This window comes from Castor canadensis, chromosome 4, assembly GCF_047511655.1.
Source record: "Castor canadensis chromosome 4, mCasCan1.hap1v2, whole genome shotgun sequence".
Classification (NCBI taxonomy): Eukaryota; Metazoa; Chordata; class Mammalia; order Rodentia; family Castoridae; genus Castor; species Castor canadensis.
This window is the reverse complement of record NC_133389.1, coordinates 164,510,733-164,535,109: the sequence shown is the minus strand read 5'-3', so window position 1 is coordinate 164,535,109 and position 24,377 is coordinate 164,510,733. Positions and strand designations below refer to the sequence as shown.

Below are 24,377 nucleotides of genomic sequence, written 5' to 3'. Positions count from 1 at the left end.
CCACAGGAGAAAATGCTGTGAGGAAATAAAATAGGAAGTGACACATGGTTTAGAGAAAGCAGCAAGACATGACAGACAGTGGAAACCCACAAACAGATTCTTGTAGTGGTTCTGATGATGGTATTGATGATTAGTGGTGATGATGGTGGCTTTTAGGGTGCAGTTCAAGTGATCAGTCACTGTAGCGTTCTGGACAGTTGAAAAATACATAGTACTTTCCAAGTGGGTGTAAAAATATCTGCCCCTTAGGGGCTTTTTGGAGGGATAATCAGGTGAAACTGCAAGACCAACCAATGATATCTTTATTTGTCAGCTCAACTAGGCATTCAGGTTCATATAGGGACTGGCAGAAAGCACTGTTGGGATTAGAGTCAATTAGGGGAGGTAGAGTGGCATGTCAGGCTTACCTGTGGTCTGAATCCAGGGCTCATTTCTTGGCTCAGGAGAAAAATTAGATCCTTAAGTGGGTGCAGGGTTTACCTGGGCATAGTTTCCAGGGTGCCTGGTAATGTTGGTTGAGTAAAAGAATCCATATTCACAGGTCCAAACTCCTTAAATGGAAGGGACTTTAGCACCTGGATAAAAACATCATCAGGAGAAAGGAAAATGAGTCTAACCCTGTGTTACTTTGAAAGGCTGAGTAAAAGAATAGGAATAAAGCCTGCTGCTATGAGTCTCTGTACTTTATGTTTCAGATACCAAGAACAATACTCCCTAAGATTGCTGTAAGGCCACAGATAGTAAACATAAAATGGACAGTTTTAGTGAATCCTTAATAAATATATAGCTTTGCTTTTCTTTTGGTGGGACTTGAGTTTGAACTCAGGGCTTTGTGCTTAAAGCAGATGCTCCACTGCTTGAGGCACATTTCCAGTCCATTTTGCTCTCGTTATTTTGGAGATAGGGGTCTCACAAACTATTTGCTTGAGCTGGCCTACAACTGTGATGCTCCAGATCTTAGCCTCCCAAGTAACTAGGATTACAGGCATGAGCCACTGGCACCATGCCATGTATAGCTTTTCTATTGGAATGATGTTCTGAGGGAGAGTTCATGAGAATGGGAGGGACTCTGAGGAGAACTCAGTGCCAACATCAGATACTCTCTGCCAGGAAACCAATAGGTCACAAGGCTGGAATATGGTCTGCTTGCTGCTCATGAAGTCATGCCAGAACCATTCATGACTGTATCTACCCAGATGGCTTCCAGGACCACAAATGGTCAATGAGAAGACACCAGGGCAACGATTCAAAGAATGGTCTTTAGTGCTCATCAAGAGATTTTGCCTGAGGTGGTTGCCAGGGAGATCTGGGTTCTCTGATCAATGCAGCACAGCTCCAGGGTTGAGGTCAGAGGCTCTGGACTTGGTTATATCAGAGGGTTATGCACATAGCAATATAAGCTGCCCTAACAGACAAAGCATCTTTTGCTTTAGTCTTAATCTCCTAGACCAATGCATGCTACTGTGAAAACCAAATGTAAGTTGTCAAGGACAGAACCAACTACCAAATCTTGCAAGGAAGTGATGAAGGTACGACAATCCTAAAAGATGTGCAGGGATTCATATTTCACATATGAGGAAATACTCAAAGTAACTGTGATCCAGGTCACGCAGCTAATCAAATGATGGAGCTAAGGATGGAACTAAGAACCTCTGCTTCCAATTCTAGGGCCCTTTCTACTGCTTATTTAACCTCTGATTGTTCTGTGAAATTACACATACCAATTAGGGGCTACCCCCAAAGCAGGCAATGTTATAACACAGGCAGTGCTGTAATATCAGACCTTGGGTAGAAAACAGTTTGAGGGGAAATTAGCCCAGTCACAATCATTGGTAGCAATCAGAAAGTCAGTGAACTCCCTCTCTTCCTGTCTTGTGTTCAGGCTTTAGGAGGTTAGCTATTGCTATATCTCCTATTTGATTAGTGCTATTTGGACACCAACTGAAAGAAAAAGGCTTGAGAAATTGAGGTGAAATTTGAAGAATTTATCTCTCTATGAGATACCCTGGTGAAAGGTACTTGGGGTGGAGGTTCTTAGGGTAAGTCTATTGATTAACATGAACTTGGGAAATCCATTCATTCATTCCTTCAGAAAAATTATTGAGAGATCACTAGGTATATACATTCAGATAAGTGAGTCATCTCCTCTTAAGGATCTTCCATCTTATGGGAGAAGTGGAGGAGGTATCACTGATCCTCAGGTAGTAAGAGCTGGGACTGACCTTTGGAAACAGGAGTAAGCACCAGGAGGAGGAGCCTGAGTCAGAGGGGTTGGGAATGGTTGGATCCATTCATTCGGTAACATCTATTGGCTGCCTTGTTTTATTCTCCAAATCAGGAAACATGAACAGAGAGATGAGTGAAACATGATCCCTTGCCGTCAAGGAGCTCAGTCTACAAATACATCATAACCCAGTGGGCAGGGGGATCTGTACAAGGCAGAGAGGAAGGTAGAGGGAAAAGAGTTATTAACTCTCTTGGAGTCATCCTGGCAGGCTTGCTGAAGGAACTCTACCCATGAGCTGGTTTTAAAAGATAAATTGAAGTTTGTTCAAAAGAATGAGAAGAATATTTCAGGCAGAGAGACTTACCTGTGTAGACACAGAGTAAAAAAAGCATGCGTGGGAAATTTGGGGCAGGTTTACATGGGTCAGTGCAAAGAGCCAGGGTGAGAGGTTAGCAATGAACAGTGAGGTGGGGGAGGCTGGCAGAGGCCGAATCCTGCCAGATGGGGAGGGATTGCTAAAATTTCATAGAGGACAAAGGCTGGAGCAGAGGTGCATTTTAAACTCATAATTTGCCGACTGTGGAGAGGATGGGTCAGAACTGAGTAGACTGGAGGTAGGAGGGAAATGTTTGTAACAGTCTGAACTGGAAGTAAAGGGATTCAACACAGTGGCAGTGGGGAAGAAATGCAGGGGTAACCTTGAGCCACACGTAAGATGTGGACTTGATAGACTTATCTAGGCCCCATCCGAGACAGTGACAGGCTCCAGGGTTCTGGCTTGTGTGGGGATTGGAAACTACCACTGAGCATGAAAATGAGGTGGGTAGTGAGTGGAACAAAGGGAGAACCAAAGAGTATGTCTTTAGCAAAGGCATCAAAACAAAAGATCACCTATCTTATGCCTAAAATCCAGGCAGAGAGGCAAGAGCCAGTTCCTAAGCCAAGAGTTTGCAGTAGAAAGAAACAAGATACATGGAGGACATTAGAGAATGCAGAGAGAAGGCAGAGCCAGGAAAGGTCTCTTTGTCAGGGAAGAAAGGGAGCAGGCCTTTTACAGTGCACAGGTGAGGTAAAGGAAGATATTGAGGCGTCAGTACAGTTCTGGCAAGGATACATATTTGTTGTAAAATGGGGGAGGTGATAAGATACGGATAAGAATCTCTAGTGTCGACCCAGGTTTCTGTCAGCTATTGGGTAAGACTTAAAGCAGATTTAGAAGTAAACAGTAAGAGGTGGTTGAGGTTGAGGATTTGGATGGGCCAACATAGAAGGCATGTTCAGGGAGGAGGCTAAGGACAGAGGCGTGGGGGACTTTAAACATTTAAGGGATGGTCAGAGATGGAGAGTGAGAAAAATAGGAGGAATTGAGTCTCCACTGACAATAGTGGGTTTCTTGAGTGGTAGGAGTGGTGCTACATAGTGGTCTAGGGCCTAGGGCCACAGCTGTACAACCTCTCTCTGCTTCCCTTTTGTTCCCTTTTGTTCTCCGTGAACCCAGTAATAACAGAGGGTTGGTGAGAGGGATGAGTAAGGTGGCACATGCAAAGGGGTGGGCACTTGAAACTATAAGTGATCAAGGTACGAGGCACTTGCTCAGGATAGATTCTTCTTATAGTGGGCACTGAAGGAGGGTTGCAAAATTGTTATAATCTGAACCCAGTCATAGCCTAGAGATAGATGTAGCCTGGCCCCATGTACTCACATAACTGAGAGTCTGCTCTTATATGGAGCATCACCTTTTCTTGAAGGTTCTTGCTTCCCTCACCAAGAAGATCTGATTACATCTATTGGCCTCAATGCACCTGCCTCCTCTTCCATCATCTCTAATGACACTGTTGGCTGTGGCCAAGAGGCTGACAGAGCCTCCCAGCAAACAAATGGGGCATTCTCTGCTCCAGTGGGTCAAATTATTAAGACTTAACAAGAGCAAATTAATTAAGGGCTTTGGCATCCAAAAGCATTTATCCCCCTACTCCACAGATCTATGTAAGAGATTGGCCATCCAAAAGTCAGTTCTACAAAAACAAGGACCTCATCCTCATCATGTTTGTTTTTTATTTGTAAGTAGAATGGGGTCAGGAAGGAGAGGATGTTTCTGAGATTGCTTCCAGAGCTTTAAAACATGGAACATAGTAGTCAGCAAAATTACAGAAACATCTGTAAAAATGTTAAAAAATGTTAAAGTTTCTTCTCCATGTGGTTCCTTGAGGTTCTTTCCAGTGTTATAGAGATGCCTGCTCCTTCCCTCTGAGATAAAGAGATTTAAATTGTACTCTATAGCAAAAAGGCAGGAGGATGGTAAAAAAAATTCTTTTTCAAATTTAAACTCACATTAACTAAAAAAACATATATGCTACAATTCTTTCCTTTGTTCCCTCCTCTTGGCTAGAAATGAAACCACTTGTCAGGCCTATTAATTTCCTGATTAGGATGAGAAAATGACACAGGTAACCTGGTGCAATAAAAGAGAGTAGGAAGACTAGATTAGCCAGTAATGACCTCTATGACCTTAGGCGAATTACTTCTCTCTACGTGCAGTTTCCTCATCTATGAAATGAAAGTGTTGAATATTTAAGGTCCATCCAGGTCTGAAATTCTAGGATTTGGAAGTTACTTCCATTGTGGGCTCTCAGAGGGTATTGACTGAGACTGTGGGGATCCCCAATATAATGTCAGGCCAGACCAAACTAACATGAGAAGGATTAACCACACAAATGGGCAAGAGGGTACTTGGCCATGTTCTGTTATTTGCATGTGGCTTGTCCAGTTTTCTGAGTTAACTGTTAACTCCTATCCCATTTCCTGGAGCTTCTTACGCACAACCCCCTTTCTACAGCTGAGCTGCTGGATGCTTGGAGGGTGAAGTTGACTGATTTAGAAGCAGATTTACCAAGCCAGTACTGTCCGCTTCAAAGGAGACCCCATGGGAGGCACTGATTTTGTTCCAGTTGTGATGCCAAAGATCAAAATAATTTAGGAACACCTCTTGGGAACTGTCTTCAGCACCAAATAGATTCAGGAGTGGCATATATGTCCACCGATGATGGGTTTGTGGTTATTAGTAGCCCCAATCTGATGAATAAGGTTGATGCTCAAGCCAGTTAACACATTTTGGAGACTACATGAAACATTCCATCAAGCCACAAATTTCTCTTCTCTTATGGTCCCTAAGCTTACACTGAAGGTATATTTGTTAGGGTAACTTCAGCAGGTTATATACATATAAAATGAGCTCCCAACTGTCAGTAGTTTGGCCCAAGAGAAGTTCCTGAGGAGTATGAGATTTGCTTCCACACAGTGATTCAGGGACCTAAGCAATTTCGAGCTTGTAGAAAATCAAACATGAATAAAAATACCTCTACACCCCACTTTTCTCTTCAATGTTTATTTCCTAAACATTGGCCTGACCCATGTTCACATTGACTGCTAGTCACCTGGCCCCTCCTGATTACAAAGTACTGAGAAATGTTATTCTTGTTCAATGGCAACTCTACAGTAAGAAAGAACAGGGTGGACTTTTAGGAGACAGCTATCTCCATTACAGAAAATTTATCCTACCAAGGAATTTCCAGAAATGTTTCGAGCTAGGATAGTTTCTGAGGAGAAAATACCCTTGTTCCCAAGGATAATTTTTTAACGTCTGATGGATTTTAAACAATAGAACTCTTTTTAGATATAGAGCTTTGGCATGTCTGCTTAAGTAAACAACTTTTATAGCTTTATAACAATGTATATGAGCTTCAGCTTGACCACGCCTGAGAAGCACGAAGACGCAGATGTACCCCGGGAGAATGTTAGCATGTGATGACATTGCCAATCTGTTACCTCTCAAGAGCACCAAAACCAGCTGATGATGTTTACTTACTTATTATCTGTGTAAGATGAAATCATACACTTAATAATGATAAACTAATCACTGACATGTATTATTCATTATGTTCCAAGTACTGCAAAGAGTGTGCTATGTTCTTTAAGTGCATTCTTATATTTACTCCCACAACTCTATTGTGCAGTTACTATGGTAATGCCCATTTTCCTGATGAGAGAACCAAGGATGAGAGGTGAACCACCCAAGGTCTTCCAACAAGAACCCAGTTTTATCTGACCCCAAAGCTTGCATCTTAACTACTCTGTTAAAACAATGTAACACATTAAAACAAGTATTGCAAAAGACATCTTATTATGAATTCAAATAGAAGTTATGTACACATATGCAAGTTTTTAAAAATTATATTTTCATAGATACTTACTGGGCTTTGCGCATGACCTTGTGTGCGTGAACTTGTGGAGGAGGAAACAGCCCCAGACACATGGCACTGTTCTGTTTCAGATGAACCACCTTAGGCTATGTCCGACTTCATGGACATGCTGTGTGTCCTTGAGCAAAACATTTAGCCTCTTTGAGCTCAGTTTCCTCTTCTATAAAGTGGAGATGACATGGCTTACCTCACAGACTTTCTGTGAAAAGCACCCTATTTTGCAAAGTTCTTTTAAAATGACAGTACATAGAAAGCATTCAATAAATATTGGCTATTGTCACCATCATCGTCATCATCACCTTCATCATCACCTCCAATCACTGACATGACCCAGTGTACCTAGAGGCTTTATGCTCTGTCTGGAGAGTGAGAACTCTAAGCCTCACAAAGAAACCCCTGCAGAAAAATCCCTAGTGTCTCAGGATATCACTTCACAAACACACTTCCAGCAGTGGAACCAATGGTGATACCAATGCAAATTTCTCTCCTCTACTCAGTCCTGTTGAATTAAGCTCACTTCATTTCAAAGCATCTCCTGCTCTCACTGGCTTCCTAGGGAAGGGCTTCTCAAAGGGCTGTGCTGCCCTGGGTGAACAGAGGGGCTACAATGGTTCTGAGTCAGATGTCTTGAGAAATTCTCTGTATAGCATGGCCAAGGTCAACCAGCTCAGAAGGGGCCTGCTAGGAAGAGAGATCTGTCAGAAGTCACCTCCAAGGGGTTGCTCGCCCCAGGCACTGACAGGGCATCGAATGGAAACTGAAGAGAAGGTGGCTTTACATTCACCTCATCAAATGCTTTTGGCATATGTTGTCCTTGAGTCTTTATTGCTCAGAAGCATTTGAGTCAAGGTGAGCTTGCCCAAATGGGGTCCCTGGATTCCATCTCTTGTTACCTCCTCATGGAGGTCCCCAGAAGCACAACCTGGTCCACTGTGAGAAGCATGAAGATGGACCCCTGAGAAATATTGGCCAGGTAGAAGCCAATCTGGCATGCTTCAGCAGCAGCAGTCCTTTGAACCCACCAAAAATAGTTGGTTATGTTTCTTTCCTACACTTGTCCAATATGTTCTTTAGCATAGCAAAGGCTGAGCTTTGAGGGGTAGAATCTGGAAGATGAGTATTTGGTCATGATGGAGCTTCAGGAAAAAAAGTCCCACTCCACAGCTCTCTGACAGTGGTGAAATAGACAGGGGAGCAGTGCCCTCAATGGGCAGTCAGTACTGAAGATTTTGATTATCTCCACCTGGAACAATCAGTAGGCATCTGAGAGCCTTTCAGCTCTTGTATTATTCATTTATACAAGCAATCACTCAGCCTGAGGATTGGGAAGGAGAACAGTTCCATAGAAGAGCAGGTGCTTTTGATGGGGATGGGTTGACAATCAAGAAAGAAGAGATATGTCAGTCGTGTGATCTCTCCTACAGCAATGTCATGTGGCTTTGAGTGTTAAATGTGTACCAGGTGCAACATGAAGGGCTCATCACCTTATCTGATCTCATAATGACTCTGAGCAAGGGGATATTGGCCCCAACTGGCTGATGAGAAACTCAGGCCGAGAAAGAGCAAGTCACTCACCTAAAGCCACAAGGCTTGTAAGTGGCAGACACTTTAATTGTTAATACATGTTCATTGGGAAGTGAGTTTACTCTAAATTGTGGAGCCCAAAGATCTTTGGGTAGGACAGGAAGTATCTACTTCTACCATTGCCCTCCATTTTCATGCCTGTCACACTGAAAGGAGAATATTTTTCAAATGTAGTTAGAGCTCATATATATATATATATATGTGTGTGTGTGTATCAGCAGGCAGGGATAAGGACCATGTTCTAGGCAGTGATGTTCAAGTGTGGTCCACCCACAGGTAGCATTGGCATTGTCCAAGTCTGCTTGGAAATGCAGATTCTCAGGCTTCATCCCAGACATACTGAGTCAGATTCTCTGGAGGTAGGGCTAGGAACCTGTGTTTTATCAAGCTTTCTGAAGATTCCAATGCATACTAAAATTCAAATATACTGTTTTAGAGATGTCAGCAATGTCATGCTATTTAAACCAGAAGACATGGGGTATGGAAGTGGATTCTGGTGTCGAGGAGATGCAGGACTTCTGTACAGTTTCTCAGTTAGCCTAGATAACTAGTCCTATGGCTAGTCCAGAACTAGACACTCAGGAAAGACTCAATTGGATTAAGTTGTATCTCATTGCTCTGGACACAGCAAGAGCTGATGGCCAAAATACAGCAGGGGCAGCCTGGGATGCTGTGTGAGAAGTCTCTTCTTGTGATGTGTAGGGGCCAGAGGAGCTGTGCAAGCAGGACCATTCACTCATGGTGTCTGCCTTCTCTAGAGTCCTGGTGGGCTAAGCAAAAGGCCATTTCCCTGGGGTGGGAGAGGGAGGAGATAATGACAAAAGGACTGACAACCTACAGCGTCTGTAACTATGTGAGGGAAATGAGTCCCCCAAAAAGATGGAGAGACGTGAGAAAGATGAAGGTAGGAATTGTTCTGGAACCGGATTTTCCACAAATACAGCCCAGGTTTGGGTGCATTGTAGGTTCTTACTAGATAGCTATTAAATTAAATAGAAAACCCCTGAGAAGGACTCAGTCAGAACTTACTGGGTTTGATTTTACCAAGCATCTTAACTTCCCATTTTCTTCTACCATATCTGTATTTCCTTTTCCAATAGCCTTCTTTCCTTCTCATCTAAATTCAGCATCTCTTTCTCAATCCATTGCCATTTCCCACTCCTCATTCTTTGCCATCTTTTCAATCTTGCCCACATCATCTGTCCCATCAGATGAGCCCCCCCATCTTCCCCATCTTAAAAACAATTCTTCCACCCAAGGAATTAATAAGTTGTAGAACGGGAAGCAGGAGAGGGCTGAGGAGAGTGGGATGTAAATGAGGTAGTGTTTTTCCAACTTTTACCAAACAAACGTTATCTAGAAAAACAGGTGCACCTTCTTTCCCTTTGGCCACCTATCTGTTAAAATGGTTTAATTACTTCCCAATACTAGACAGCTAGGTAATTAAAAGGCAGCATTCAGACAAAAAATTTAAGCCACCCTTTTCAATCAGGGTAAAATTGTCTTATCGAAAAGCTAATTAAGAATGAAGTGTAGTGGCTCTCATTGGAAAGAGTTACTTTGGGGCCTCAAAATTCCTGTTTCTCTCTGCCTAAGCCCAGGCTCCTCTTCCAGCCCCATGGCTTCATCACTCTCTGGTGCTGCATAGCTGCCCAGACTTAGCCATACTCTGCCCTGTTCCCAAGGAGTTCACATTCTGGAGAAAAGAGCACAGTAGTGTGCACACAGACTTGTGGAGAAGTGGACAGGTGAGCGTCTTCAGTACCACCAATGCATAAGTACACATTCAAGAACTGACAGAAATAATGGGAGTTGGCACATTTGGGAGAGAGTGAGAGTAAGACAGAGTAGAAGCCTCCTTATCCAAAATCTTTCAGGCTGGGTCAAGGGTAATTAAGTGTGCTTCAGGAGTCTTATTCACACTTTAAAACTGTAAGGACAATTTGGATGTTAGGCTCCCCTCCAACCCAACATGTTGGTCATTGCTGTCATCAGTTCCTCAAAGGGGTGTAACCCAAACATGGAGATGCTGTCTCTCTCACAATGAACCCTTAAAAGACCTATTGAGCAAAGTGTGATTCAGGACCTGTTGGAATTCTGCAGGAAAAAGTGGCAGCAGGTGGCTGTTCTCTCTTAGAGTCTCTGTGTTGGAACAAGAAGAGCTCTGAGAGGTTCTCATCCAGTTCCTTTACTATGCAGTGGAGAGGTTGGGGTATTCATAGCCCTTTGCTCCTATAAGCTAGCTCCTCCCCTGGATTTCCACAGTGGCAGGACAAATTCCATCACACCTCCTATCCCCAACCCTCTCTCTTACCATCACAGGGCCAGCCCTGTAACCACCTTACTAAATGAAATGAACCATCATCCTTTTCCTATTCTGCTCTGCCCATCTTCCCAGCCTTTCCAGCATGCCCCCTGGATCTCATGGTCCAGAATTAGTCCATCTTCTCTGTTTCTTTCATCTTCCTTTGATCAAAGTATCGTTGTCTTCTGTCTGTAGTGTGGCTCTTCTTTCTTGTACATACTGTATTCTCTGAAGCCTGGAGATAGAGTCCATGTGCTTCTTGCTCCCTACTACTACTTTCAAACTACCTCTCCCTCTTCATCCTTCAGGAGCCCCATCCCTTTGAAGTGCAGGTCCTTTTTCTCTACCACTCTGTTCCCTTGATGCTATTGGCTACTGACTGCCTTTTTAGTCCTCACAGTCTTTTCTGCAGATGTCTCATGCATCCCTATCCATTCCTATCATCAACATTTATATAGATCAGTGTACCAAGTCCTTGAAGGCATTTTGGAAATGTATGGTGTGTGTTTTTGTTTGTTTTCTAATGTAGTCATGCCCTAACATTTATATTGAAATTTATATTGTTTTGTTACAAATGACTTTCCTGTTTAACTTTATATTATCTGCTAAGGCATTCTATTGATTAAAAAGAAAGAAACCATAGCAGCTTATATCTTATGAATTTCATAAGGGAAGGGGATATTTTTGTCTAAAAGCATTAAAGATTGCTGATACAGATAATATATCAAATTCTTTGACTTCTCTATTATTCCAAAGATCTTTTCCTCCAGCCCACCTCATTTTCTAATCAACTGATCACCCCTAGACCCATCATGACCAGAAACATATCACTTCCAAAATCTGGACTTAAAAATCCAACCCTCTGGCCATCACCCCCCCAATCTTTTATAGTTCATCAACTCCACCAACTCTCCAGTCTCATGAAGACCTTCTGGCATTGCTTCTATCACTCTCCATTTTCCATATACATTTTGTGCCTCAACTCCTTCCTCCTCAATCTAGACTCCAGGATCCAATGTGATAACCACTCCCTTGGAAACATACATAACTATTATGTCCTCTTGCTCAGAACAACAGTTTATGCTCGTTAAACCCAATTTATCTTTTTACTCCATACATGCACCTGAGCAAGTACTTGAAGATGTGGAGAAAAATCAATGACTGGACTCACTTCAGATTTATGGTCACAAAACTCAAATGGGCAACATGGTCAGATAACTGTACCTTATCTCCCTTGTAAATGCATGCTTACTTTCCATATAATTACTTTCTACCTTCTCTCACCACAAATATTCAGCAGATCCTCCTTTATGTCTTCCACCTCAGCAAATGACTTCATGGAAGACAACATGGACTTGGATGAGACTACCTGCTTTTCTCACTATCATTTCTATCATTCTACCTCCACTTACACCCACCCAGCTAATGGTCAGTCATTTGCTTGATCTGGCCTCTTGACAGAGGGAGTTATCACACTCTTCTTGAAACATCCTTCTCTGTACTTCTGGGTCTTCCCACTTGCTTTTCTGGCTTCCACCTCACTGATTGCTTCAGTAAAGCCTCTTTTTTTCTGGCTCTACCTCACCAAACCTCTAACCACCAGAAGCACAGTCATTAGCCTTCTTCTCTCCTCAGATATCTCAGCCATTCTCAAATTCCAACTGTCATAGTCTATTTTGTATTATACTAAAATAACCAAGACTAGACAATTTATGAATAATAGAAAATTGTAACAGTTCTGGAGTCTGGAAAGGTGCAGATGAAAGGTGCAGATTATCTGGTGAGTAATTTCTTACTACATCCTCACAAGTGAGGCAAGTGAGAACCAATTCTCTCTGTCAAGCCCCTTTATAAGGGCACATAATCCTGTTGGAATTGATAACCCTCTGGTGCCAAAAACAGACATACAAGAGACAGAAAATCTTGACAACGCAATTTTCTCTTGATCAAGAGGGTGCAAGCATGTGCTCACTCCCGCTAAGCAAACGTGCAAGCACAAAATGGCTGACAGTGTCTCCTCCTTATAACCCTGACGCAGTTGTACCTGCCCCTCACCTGGGATTTGTCCAGTCAAAGGTTCACAGTCTCTCTCGATTGGCTAAAAGGCTTGAGGGATGGGTTAGGGCATGCAGTTTGTTGGGCAATGGAGTCCTACAGGAATCGAGAAGAAGCAAGGACCCTTTAAACATGCAAGTCACCTAAGATGGTGACCTGAGGAATTTTTAAGTAATCTCAGAGGGTAACAAATACTTGGATAGAAAAGATCATTTTTCTCACAATCCTATTCGTGTAGAAGGAGCTCCCATGGCCTGATCACTTCTTTTTGCTGTTGTTTTGTGTTTTGAGACAGGGTCTTGCTGTGTAGCCCAGGATGGCTTCAAACCTGAGATCCTCCTGCCTCAGTCTCCCAAGTGCCAAGATTACAGGAGTGTACCATCACCTAATCACTTCTTTTTAAAACCTTTTATTAACATATATTAATTGCATAACATGATGAACTTCATTATGACATTTTCAAACATGTATACAATGTACTTTGATCATCTTCATTCCCCATTACCCTCTCTTGCCCCCCAGTCCCCTTCCTCTTCCCAAATAGTCCCTCTCCTACTTGCACATATTTTTAAAAATCTCTATTCCACACATGAAATAAAATGTGATATTTGTCTTTCTGAGTCTGGCTTATTTCGCTTAACATGATCATCTCCAGTTCCATCCATTTTCCTGCAAAGGACATGATTTTGTTCTTCTTTATTACTGAATAAAACTTCATTGTTATATATACATACAAACCACATTTCCTTTATCCATTTATTCATTGATGGGTACCTAGGCTGATTCCATAACATGGCTACTGTGAGTAGTGCTGCAATAAACACAAATGTGCACATACCTCTATTGTATGCTGACTTCGGTTTCTTTGGGTATATACCCAGGAGTGGTATAGCTGGGTCATACGGTAGTTCTATTTTTAGTTTTTTGAGGAACTCCCATGCTGATTTCCGTAATAGCTAGAATAGTTTACATTCCCACCAATAATGTATAAGGGTTCCTTTTTCTCACATCCTCGCCAGCATTTATTACTGTTTGTTTTCTTGATTGTAGCCATTCTGATTGGGGTGAGATGTAGTTCTGATTTTCATTTTCCTGATGGCTAAAGATATCGAACATTTCTTCATGTATTTATTGACTATGTGTACTTCTTCTTTTGAAGAAGTCTCAAAAGTCTCAAAAAGACTTCTTCTTTTCACTATCTGGTCAATTCATTCCCCCATTTATAAATGGCACTCCTGGCAGTGTCTGACGGGAGGCGGAGAGCGAACGATCCTGTCGGCCATTTTGTGTCGGCTTCCTGTGGGACGCGGTGTGGCCGTTGGGTCAGAAAAGCGGGCGATTTTTCTCCTCGCTTTTTTTCCTTCTTTTTTCTCCTCCTTTTTACTTTGTCGGTAGAGCACAGTTATGGGTCGCAAAAAGAAGAAGCAGCTGAAGCCGTGGTGCTGGTATTGTAATAGAGATTTTGATGATGAAAAACTTCTCATACAGCACCAAAAAGCAAAGCATTTTAAATGCCATATATGTCATAAGAAATTATACACAGGACCAGGCTTGGCTATTCATTGTATGCAGGTACTTTAATGCTGGCAATTTAAAAAGATGGGAATCTTCGACAGTTGTCAGAGGATTACGACTGAGAATTCTGAAAAATGCAATGGAATTAAATGGTCATTTTCAATATCTATGAGACTACATGAAAGACATAATTCAGTTTTGAAACATGCTTATCTTCTATTCCACTTACACTTGCTGTAAAAACTGCATTCCATGCCATGCCTGAAATGTTCCAAAGTTCAATTCTGTGATTAAATTGCAACCAAGATTTCTACAAAAAAAAAAAAAGCCAAAGAAGAAGACAACTGCTTCAGTTGTACAGTGGTGGGACAACAAAAACAACATGAACTTGGATTCTTGAAAACAGCCATCCTTTACAACAGATCGTGAGGTGAAAGTGATGTGTTATCTGCCCATGGAGGAAGATCACTAGCCTCCTCAGAGGATTCTGGAGACGAAGTTGGGAGTTGTGGCTGAATTGGTGAAAGTTCAGCATTCGCAGGGGGCATTACAGGAGGAACTGAGCTCTCCTGCTGGCTTGGAGAAGGTTCCTCAGGAAGCTCTTCTGGCTGAGTTGTAGCCCCTTGATTGACTGGAGAAAGTTCATCCTTTCTGAGGGTTCTGGCATCTGAGTTGTAATCTCATGCTGGTTTTCAAAGCTTCAGACTTTTCAGAGGACACTGAGAACTCAGCTGGTTGTTCCTGCTGGGGTGGAGGAGGTTCAAACTCCTCAGTATGCTCTGAGGCCTGTACTGGAGCAGCTATGTGAATTCCAGAAGGTTGAGCCTCCCCAGGAGACACAGAAGGCTGAACTGTTTGTTCCTTCTCACCGAGAGAAGGTTCTGCCCCTTCAGCATACTCTGAAGGCTGAGTTAGAGCAGATGCAGCCTCTTGGGCTGGCTCTGGAGTTATGGTAATTGCCACATCCACAGGCTTACTTGTTTCACTGGCCAAGTTATCCTGTTGTGCTTGATTCTGAACGGGAACTTGAACTGTCACCTCTGGAGCTTGAACTGTTGCCTCTGGAGCTTGAACTGAAGCCTCTGGAGCTTGAACTGGAACCTCTTGCTCAGGTGAAGGCTTGACTTCCTCAGATGGCTTTGCAGGCTGAACTGGAGCTTCTGTCTGGCTTCCAGAAGGTTCCAATTCCTCAGAAGACTCAGAAGGTTGAGCTGGCTGTTCTTGCTCACTGGGAGAAGTTTCAGTCTCTGAAAGAGGGCCTGAAGGCTGAGGTGGGACCACTTGCTGGGTTAAAGAAGGTTGAAGCTCCTCACCATACTCTGGAGGCTGAACTGGGGACTGCAGATGGGTTCCAGAAGTTTCAGCCTCCCCGGGAGATTCAGAAGGCTCAGCTGGGGCCTGTGGCTGGGCTAGAGAAGATGCAGCCTTCTTGGTAGGCTCTGATGTCATGGTGATTTCCACATCCACAGGCTTACCTGTAACACTGGGCAAGATAGTTTGTTGAGCTTGATCCTGAGCTGGAGGTTGAACCGTCACCTCCTGATTTGGTAGAGTTGGAGCTGTGTTCTCCATAGGGGACTCTGGAGCTTCATCTGTAGGATCTTGCTCAACAGGAGGTTTGACTTCTTTCGGAGGAGTTGTAGGCTGAACTGGGGCTTCCATCTGTCTTGCAGAAGGTTCAGTGTCTTCAGGGAGCTCTGAAGTCTGAGCTGGAGCCTCTTGTTGGGTGGATGAGAGTGTTACGTCCTCAGTACTCTCTGAGGCCTGCTTCTGCCTTGGAGAAGGCTCTGGAGTTAGTGTAACCTCCAGATCGATATGTTTCATGGTGACTTTTGGCAAGTCTGAGGGTTGAACTGGGGCTTCTTGCTGGACTGCAGAAGGTTCAACTTGCTCAAGGGGCTCTGGAGGCTCATCTGTGCTCTCCTGAGGTTTCAGAGGAGGGCTGTCAGAATCAGCTGTGCTCAGACCTGGATCATCCTGCAAGGGTTGTGTCTGAAGCTGAAGGTTTGCAAATTGGTGTGGAGTTACAACCACAGTGTCCTCAAGTCCGTGATGCTGAGCTACATACTTTTTCAGTTTCCAGGGTAAACCAATAAACATTTTTCTTTTTGATCTCTTACGATCAAGAAGTGGAACAAATACATCAAATACTTGATCTGAAGCCTGATCTAGACTGACAGGCTGAGTCTTACTTTTGAGTAGAAGAGGCAGAGCTGGGGCCTGATTCTCTTCCCCACTGGGCATGGGCACCGCTTCTGGGGGTCACTCAGGCAGATTTAGCTTGTCACGCAGCTCCTTGTGTGCAACAGCCAACTGATCTGGCTCTGGAGACAGCTGCCTAGCAGATTCCCGGTCCAGGAAAGGAAGCAAACTGTCAGTCAACAAGTGAGGTGGGGAGAGCACCTGCGAGGGAGCAGATGATCCCAGATAATCAAAGCCCCCCGGGTTTGCCGGGGGTGTGAGCTTCTCGGGCGAGTCAGGAAGGAGGTCCCAGGAGTGTAAGGACCAGGGCTCAGTTGGCCCAGGCGCTTCGGAGGTCAGCTGGACCAAGTCCTGGGCCCTCTTCGGAATGGGAAAACCCTGGGTCAACAACCATAACTCTAGCCACATGAGAAGGAGCCTTGGGGCCCAAATACCTAGAAGGGACATGACATGCAACAGGGACATGTCATGCAGAGTCGCAGCTTCCCTTCTGGCAGCTTCCCTAGCTCACCTTGGCACAGCTCCTGCCCTGTCACACCCACCCTTTATGACACCTTTGTTTAGGTAACAAACCCTTACAAGGCTCAGCCCAGTTGGGCTTCAGGCCCTGCAGTAAGGAGCCTTTTCCCACAAAGACAAGACCCAAATGTCATTCCCCTAGAGGAGGCCACAAATGCCTTCTATGGGGCCCCTCCCCCACAGCGAGGCGGGGTTGGAGCTCAGACCTGGGGGCAGCAGCCCATTGGGTATGGCGGGGCAGGGCGGGGCCTCCAGGGATATTCCCAGGGCTAATCCAGTTCCGGCAACCTGAGTTTCTCCTCTTCCAAGCGGACATCCCAGAGATACTCTTCCCCTTGGCTGTACTGCTTCCAAGAAAAGCAACTCGCCTGCGAAATCAGAGCCAATTAGGGTGCAGGCAAGACAGCACACATTACAGTTATTTATTCCACAATGCTGCCATTTCCTCTAAACTCTTAGTTCCACGGTTCATGTTCCACCACTCCCTTGTTGGGGCTACCAGAGAATCAGGGATGATTCCAAAAGTTCTGCGGGAGGGGTCTTGGGCGGTGGGCAATTCAGCCTGACACAGAAGGTTAGAGTCTGACATGGCCCCTTACATTGGCCTGGGGAAGCAACCACATCCCGCCTTGGCTCAACACAGTGAGAATCTAGAAGTGACACCACCACGACTCAGAGGTCTACCCCATGTGCACGCATGACAAGACATTACTTCCTTCAGAGCCCTTCTTACAACAACCTATTTTACTGTATGTTTATTGTCCACCATGGCCCATCATGTAAAGTCCCAGAATAGGCTTCATCCTATTTATTCCCCTCACCTTGCACAGGGCTGGGCATATTGTGATGGTTTTAAGGATGGATCTGTTATAATCAGATTTCTGCAATCAGTGCTGACTTCTCTCTCATTTCACAGGAAGCTAGGCCTCCTAAACTGTGACTGGTTTTATTTAAACTGAACGAACATAATTATTTTACACGGGAAAAGCTTCCAATACTTTTTCAGCTTTATCTCTACCGTTTCAAGACAAAACACTTCACAAATTCAGGCCAAGTTAAATGATCAAAAAAAATCCCTAAATTAAGTTCCCACTGGCATGAAACACACTTTTTGCTCCTCCCCTCTTAGCCTATCCTATACACAGTAAGTAATATCTATTTCCTTCTAGAAATTACTTTGGCAACTTAATCCGTAAGATTTAGGGACTTTCAGATAATTGATTTATAGAAAGGTTCTTTGGAAGGCAAAATATTCTCCGTGAGACATGGGAAGATGCTGAGATTTAGGTAGTACTCCACAGTTGAAAAGCGTAATGGTTTTCACAGGCATAAAATAATGGCATAAGGCTGAAGTTAGTACTTTGTTCCCAATCCCTGGGATCCTGTTTGGGAAGAGTTCTAAAAAGATTTATGTTCAATCATCCTGACCTCTTGAACCCCTGCAGACGGAGGGAGCCCAGCCCCTCTCTTGTATCCACAACTATAGTAGTACTCAGAGGCCTCAGTCCTGTTCTCCACACTTCAAACAAGAGCTCAGAGTTAAGACTGGGAGTTTAGGAAACGCCCCAGAAATCCCCTGTATTCAATTAATTCACTTGAGGTTCCCATTTTGCTAAGAATGATAAGTGCACAAGTCCTCCAAATCCTGTTGCCTGTTTTGAAGCATGGCTACACTGGCTAAGGCACCCTTGAGCTTTCCTCTCCACATGAGTGAACTCGTGTAGTTCTTCACTTTTGGCATCTTCCCTGGGTCTGTACTCTATAGCTATTTTACCACTACGGAAATAAAGTTAATGAAGATCAAAATAAATAAATAAATAAATAAATAAAAATAAATGGCCCTCCTACTCATCCAACTGCAGAGGCCAAAAGTTTCACAGCTGAGTAGAGATTTCTCTTTGTTCACACCTCACCTCACCTGGCAGCAAGTCTGTCAGACTGCCAACAAACTTCCTGCCTCCCATGATGTCTCACTGTCTTCACAACTATAACCCTAGCCCCCTAACTTAAGCCTCTGTCATTTCCAACTTGAATGACTGCATCATTTCCTACTTAGTTTTCCCCTCCACTCTTGTCCCTATTGGAGCCAGAGTAAGCTCTGTGAGGCAGGGTCTTGCTACATAGCCCAGGCTGGCTTCAAACTTGAGATCCTCCTACCTCAGCCTCCCTAGTGCTAGGATTACAGGATGAAGTACTACACCTGGCTCAGAATAATCTTTTTTTTTTTTTTTTGTGGCATTAGGGGTTGAACTCAGGTCCTCATGCTTGCTAGGCAGGCACTCTTACTGCTTGAACTACTCTGCCATCCCTTTTTTGTGACGGGTTTTTTCAAGATAGGGTTTCTTAAACTATTTATCCAGGGCTGGCTTTGAACTGCAGTCCTCCTGATCTCTGCCTTCTGAGTAGCCAGGATTACAGGCATGAGCCACCAGAGCCCAGCAGAGAAAGCTTTTTGGAGAAAATCAGAGCCCATCATTCTCCCTGTTAAAGCCCTTTGAGATTTCCCATTATATCAGGACAAAATAAAAATTCCTTGCCATGGCCTACATGACCTCATCATAGCTTGGCTTCTGCCAACTTCATCTTCCTTCACATCCTCACACATTCACTATAGTGGATATGCTGACCTTCATTCTGACCCTTGTTCATTCCATTCCCACCTCCTGGCTCATGCACTTACATTTCCTACCACTAAGGTCCTCTCTCTTCTGATCTTTGTCAGAATCCCTCCTTTTCAACATTTAAGTCTCTACTTAAACACTACCTCCTCCAAAGGTCTTTCCCACTGTCCTCAAGGTCTGCAACTTGTGGCCATTTAACCATATTCTAACTTCCTTCAAGCATCTGTCAGCACCTGAAATGGTCTGATTAGTCCTCCTCTTGCATGTAAACTCTCTGAGGAGAGGCTCTGTGTCTTAGTCACTGCGGAATCCCACAGCTTGGAGCACAGTAGGTACACAATTGACATTTATTGGCCTAGTTGCCTGGTGTGGCTTGTTTCCACTGTACCACTGCCTTTGGCCAATATAACTAGCCAATATAACTCTCTCCCAGGGGAGTTTGTATTTCAGTAGCTATTTGTGCAAAGAGCTAACCAGTAGAATTTCAGACATCATTCAGCAGGTCTAGAATGACCACAGGGTTTCTTTTATGTTGTCTTAAAAAGCACACGGTTCATTCAACATCTGCTAAGTACTGGCTGTCATGGATATGCAATACAGGGAGGAAAAGATATTTATATTATGCGTCAACAGAAGAATTTGGATTATGTCAAGCGAAGAAGGAGGTGGGATGGGGTATAAGAGATAAAGCAAAGCACTGCATGTAGGTGCCCAGCTATTTAATGAACTTGAGTGGTGGTCCCTCTACCTTCTCCCTTCTGATGACTCATCAAGCATAGGAATCTAGATGTCACGGAATTACATGGTTCAAAGCTAGAAGGTAGATTTGAAAAGTACAAATCAAACCAATAAAACCTTAGCTTCCACAATTTGTATGCCTGTAAATTAAGGCAGATGGTAGTTTTCTCCTGGCTTAGCTTTTGTTTTTCTCCTTTCCCTGTTGCCTCAGGACTCATCATCCATGAGGGACCCTCAGTGTACCGCATCTTTAAACGGTGGCAGGCTGTCAACCAGCAGTGGAAAGTGCTGAACTATGACAAGACAAAAGACCTGGAGGATCAAAAGTCAGGAGGCAGGACAAACCTGAGGACATCCTCATCTACCCAGGCCAATATCCCCTCCTTGGAAGAGGAGGCAGTCAGCACCCCTGCCCCTGAGGAGGGCCCTGCCCGGGCTGCTGGCCACCCTGAAGGCCCTGTGTCCCAACACCACTGTGCTTACACCATTCTGCATATCCTGAGTCACTTGAGACCTCATGAACAGCGGAGCCCCCAGGGTGGCAGCCGAGAGCTGGTCATGAGAGTCACGACAGTGTGAAAGGAGACCTAGAAGGAAGGCCGAGACCACGCACAGCACAGGAGAGGGTCTGAGCCGGATGCGAGCCAGGGAGCAGGGGTGGGGAGACCAGAGCAGACAGCAGCGAGGAGAGGGTGGTGGCCTCCAAGGAGCCCAGAACAGGGTGGAGCTGAGAGGAGCCTGCCACCTGGCTCCAGTCACTCAGTTCTATTTGTCCAATGGCAACAGCAACAAAACCAACACAAATTCAGCAACAACAGGCAATACAGATGGAGTCTATCCTAACAAAATGACCACCAGATGCACCCATAGCAAGACACCCAGGAGGAGAGCTGGGAGGGCAAAGTCTGTGCAATCTTGGGTGCACAGGTAGCAGAAAGAAAAGGCAAAGGCCACTGCCATCCAGAGGAAAAGCATTTGTAGCCTGCTCTTTCAATCTTGAGTTTGTTTTTGTTTCTCCCTCAGTGGTAGTCAGGGGAAGAGGTAGGACCCATGTGGGCTGGTAGGGGACACCAGCAGGCTTTGTGGCCTCTGTCCTAACGTGGGTGGCAAAATTCAATGACTCAAATGGCTTTTAGGGAGCCTGGGGGTGGGTGGTGGGAGGGAGAGGTTGGTGTGAGCTGCCATAGGACAGGGTGTGTCTCAACCCATAAGAACCTTCCCAACTGGAACTCCCAATTGCAGGTGAGCTCAAAAAGGGTTGAGGCTTGGAGCTGGTGTCTTTCTGTGCCCTTGTTACTTTATTGTATGGTGATTTGGCTCAAGGATGTTTACAGCACACATACATACACATACACACACACACCACAATAAAGGAAAGTACAGATTACCTGTGGATATCTCAAGCATAGTCTGCTGCTGTGGCTTCAGCCTTCGGAGCTGTCAGTAACTTTCCCAACTACTCAGCCCCATCCATGGCCAGGACAGCTCAGTGCCATGCCTTTCTGGCCTTGGCACATGCACAGGTCCAGGCTGCCCATGCAAGGCTCCTTCTACCCAGGGCCTCCCAGGAGAGCTGCTGTGGTTTGGAGGAAGTTGGCCGACGTGTCCCAAGTAGCAGAGCAGAGACCAGTCTAAGTATTTTTCACTGCTTGGGACCCTCCCAAAGAAGCAGTTTGGCTCATGCTCAGTGGTATGTGCTCCCGTCCTGTGCAACCAGGAGCACTGTCTTAGGAGCCCACCTGCTCGTTCCCAGGACCCTGCCAGGGAAGACCACTGGGTGGTCACCTGCAGAGTTTTCTTATCATTGCACAATGGCCACATCATCCTTGGGTATTAAACGGACACTGTCAAGTACTTTTTTAAGCTAGTTTTTAGGGTTTTTTTTTTTTAAACTCTCTGTTGTTTGTAATATTCTCTTAAAAGCTTGAAAATAAAATTTCTTTCCCTACCATTAGTGTCCCTTTCCATACTTGAGTTTCTCTTTCCTCTTTCCTGTTCTCTTTCTGTAATAGAACCTGACTTCTTTCTCTGTTGTGTCCCTTCCACCCCTGGAGTCTCCTTTTTTGCAAGAACTCAAGAGTGTCTCTATTCTTCTCCTTTGAGAGTACAGGTATGCTCACATCAGTGTGTGTATATGCATGTATGTGATGCATGTATGTACATGGGGTGTGTATGTGTGTGTACCTGCAGTGAAACACTAGGACTCCTGACCTCTTCTTGGCTTTCTAGCAGATGAATTCCTTCAAGTCAAAAATAGGAACAACTCCTAAACACTTCTAAAGATGTAGCCCAGGAACCTGAAAGCAAAAGCACCGGTGCTGGGAAGAAGATTGGGGAGCTCCACCCCATCAGGTTGTTTCAAAGAAGCTGAAAGAGCTACAGGACAGAGGTGAGGGACCATATTCCCCTGACGGTTTCCTTTGAGCTTTAGAGAACAGCACCCAAGTTAGGTTCCATGAGGTGGCTTGGGCACTGGGCAGATCTCAGGTAAGAGACAAGATCTTTTCTCACTTCACCTTGACCTGGCCTTCTCTCCTTGGGGCTGGCAGATGGTTAGGCAATGTTATCAGTAGGATGTGCACAGGTTTAGGATTGTTCCTTCCCAGTGAAGGTTACAATCCAGAGAGAAAAGGCTCATTATCACAATTGTTGAGAATCACACAAGGAAAACAAAACAAAACTAACAACACTGTACAAATAAACTGTATTGGGTAAGAGTTCAATTTCTCAGTGTGGTCTAGGACAGGCCATTCAGTTTAATTAGATATTTGTGGAAACTATAGTTGCATTACATAGACTATTTTCAAAAAATTAGTGTAATGCAACAAAATATGAATGTCGCTAGAGCTATAGTGCCCATTATGCTGTCTTCCTTTGGTGATTCATAGGACACTTCAGAATCTCATGGTGATTCAGGGTCATAATTCTGAATACAGTGTACTGAAGAAGAGGCAATTAATGAGAAATTGTCATAGAATGCTGGCATTTGTTGGATCTTGATGATGTGAGTTCAAGAGAGCAAGGACCTGATCTGTCTTATTTACTCATATAATCAGGACCCATAGTAGAGCCAGGTACACAGTAGTTGCTCAATAGATATTTTTGAATAAATAAGACACTCCTGGAAGAGTACAGGAGTATATATCTTTAGCATCCATGAGACAAGCCTTCTCTTTTTTCAATTTATACTCTAGCTGTCAAGTCCAATCACAGAGAAGAAAAGAAAGGTCAAGTTTTGACTTCAAAAATGGAGCTTATGTATTAGCCACTTTTGCATAGCTGTGCTCCAAAAGACCTGGGAGAACAACTTTAAAGGAGGAAAGATTTATTTTAGCAAGTGGTTTATTTATTTATTTTGGTATGACTGGGGTTTGAACTCAGAGCTTTGCACTTACAAAGCAAGAACTCTGCTGCTTGAACCATGCCTCCAGTCCATTTTGCTCTGGCTATTTTGGAGTTGGGGTCTCACCTAGGCTGACCTCAAACCACAATCCTCCTGATCTCAGCCTCCCAAGTAACCAGGATTGCAAGTATAAGCCACTAGTGGCCAATTTAGCTCATGGTTTCTTGGCCCCATGCACTTGGGCAAAACATCATGGTGGTGGGAATGTATGGCTGATGAGGTTTCTTTACTTCATGGCAGACAGAAAACAGAGAGAGAATAAGGGACTGAGGACCAGTTATAACTTTCAAATGCACATCCCCAATGGCCTAATTCCTATTGCTAGAACCTACTTCCACCACCTCCCAAAATAGTGCCACCAGCTGGGGACCAAGTGTTCAACACATGAGTCTGTGGAGGACATTTCATATTCAAACCATAACAAGTACTATGCATGGGACATCATAGTACCTAACACCTGAAGTCCTTACTATGTGCAAGGCATAAAAGTAAATGCTTTAACTGTATCAACTCACTAGTCCAACCTGACCCAATTAGATACCACTGCTACCTTCATTTTGTAGACAAGTGTTCCAAGGCAAAGAGAAGTAACCTTCCTATAGTCATTAGGCAGGACTCTTTCCGAGATAATCTGGCTCTGATCAAAACTACTCCTTCACTTTCTTTTAGACAATCAGCAACAATTTAAGGGAAACCTGGGTCCAGCCAATGCAGAGAGGTCCTTCTCAGTAAAAGATTATAGAAGAGTTTTGGAGGTTGGGGAAATTGAGGATAAATAAAAATAAACTTTCTGTCCACTACTGAGACAAAACTGAAAAGTCAATTCTGACTGTTATCTAGATAATATCCTAGTTAAATGGGAGCCTTTATAAAGAGAGCTGGCTATATCTGGGAACTGAGGGATTCTAAAAGGATACTAGACACATTTTTATGGGCAAATGGCCAGGTT

General features: G+C 44.1%; 1 protein-coding gene across 1 annotated transcript in view; it reads left to right on the top strand.

Moving 5' to 3' along the window:
• Marchf4 (membrane associated ring-CH-type finger 4) overlaps nucleotides 1-22,756 on the top strand; it is a 111,834-nt gene extending 89,078 nt beyond the window's left edge. Inside the window, exon 4 of the mRNA XM_074071678.1 lies at nucleotides 20,237-22,756. Within this exon, the coding sequence (XP_073927779.1) occupies nucleotides 20,237-20,604 (368 nt within the window). The 3' untranslated portion in view covers nucleotides 20,605-22,756. The remainder of the gene's footprint in view (nucleotides 1-20,236) is intronic.
• Nucleotides 22,757-24,377: the final 1,621 nt, after the last annotated feature.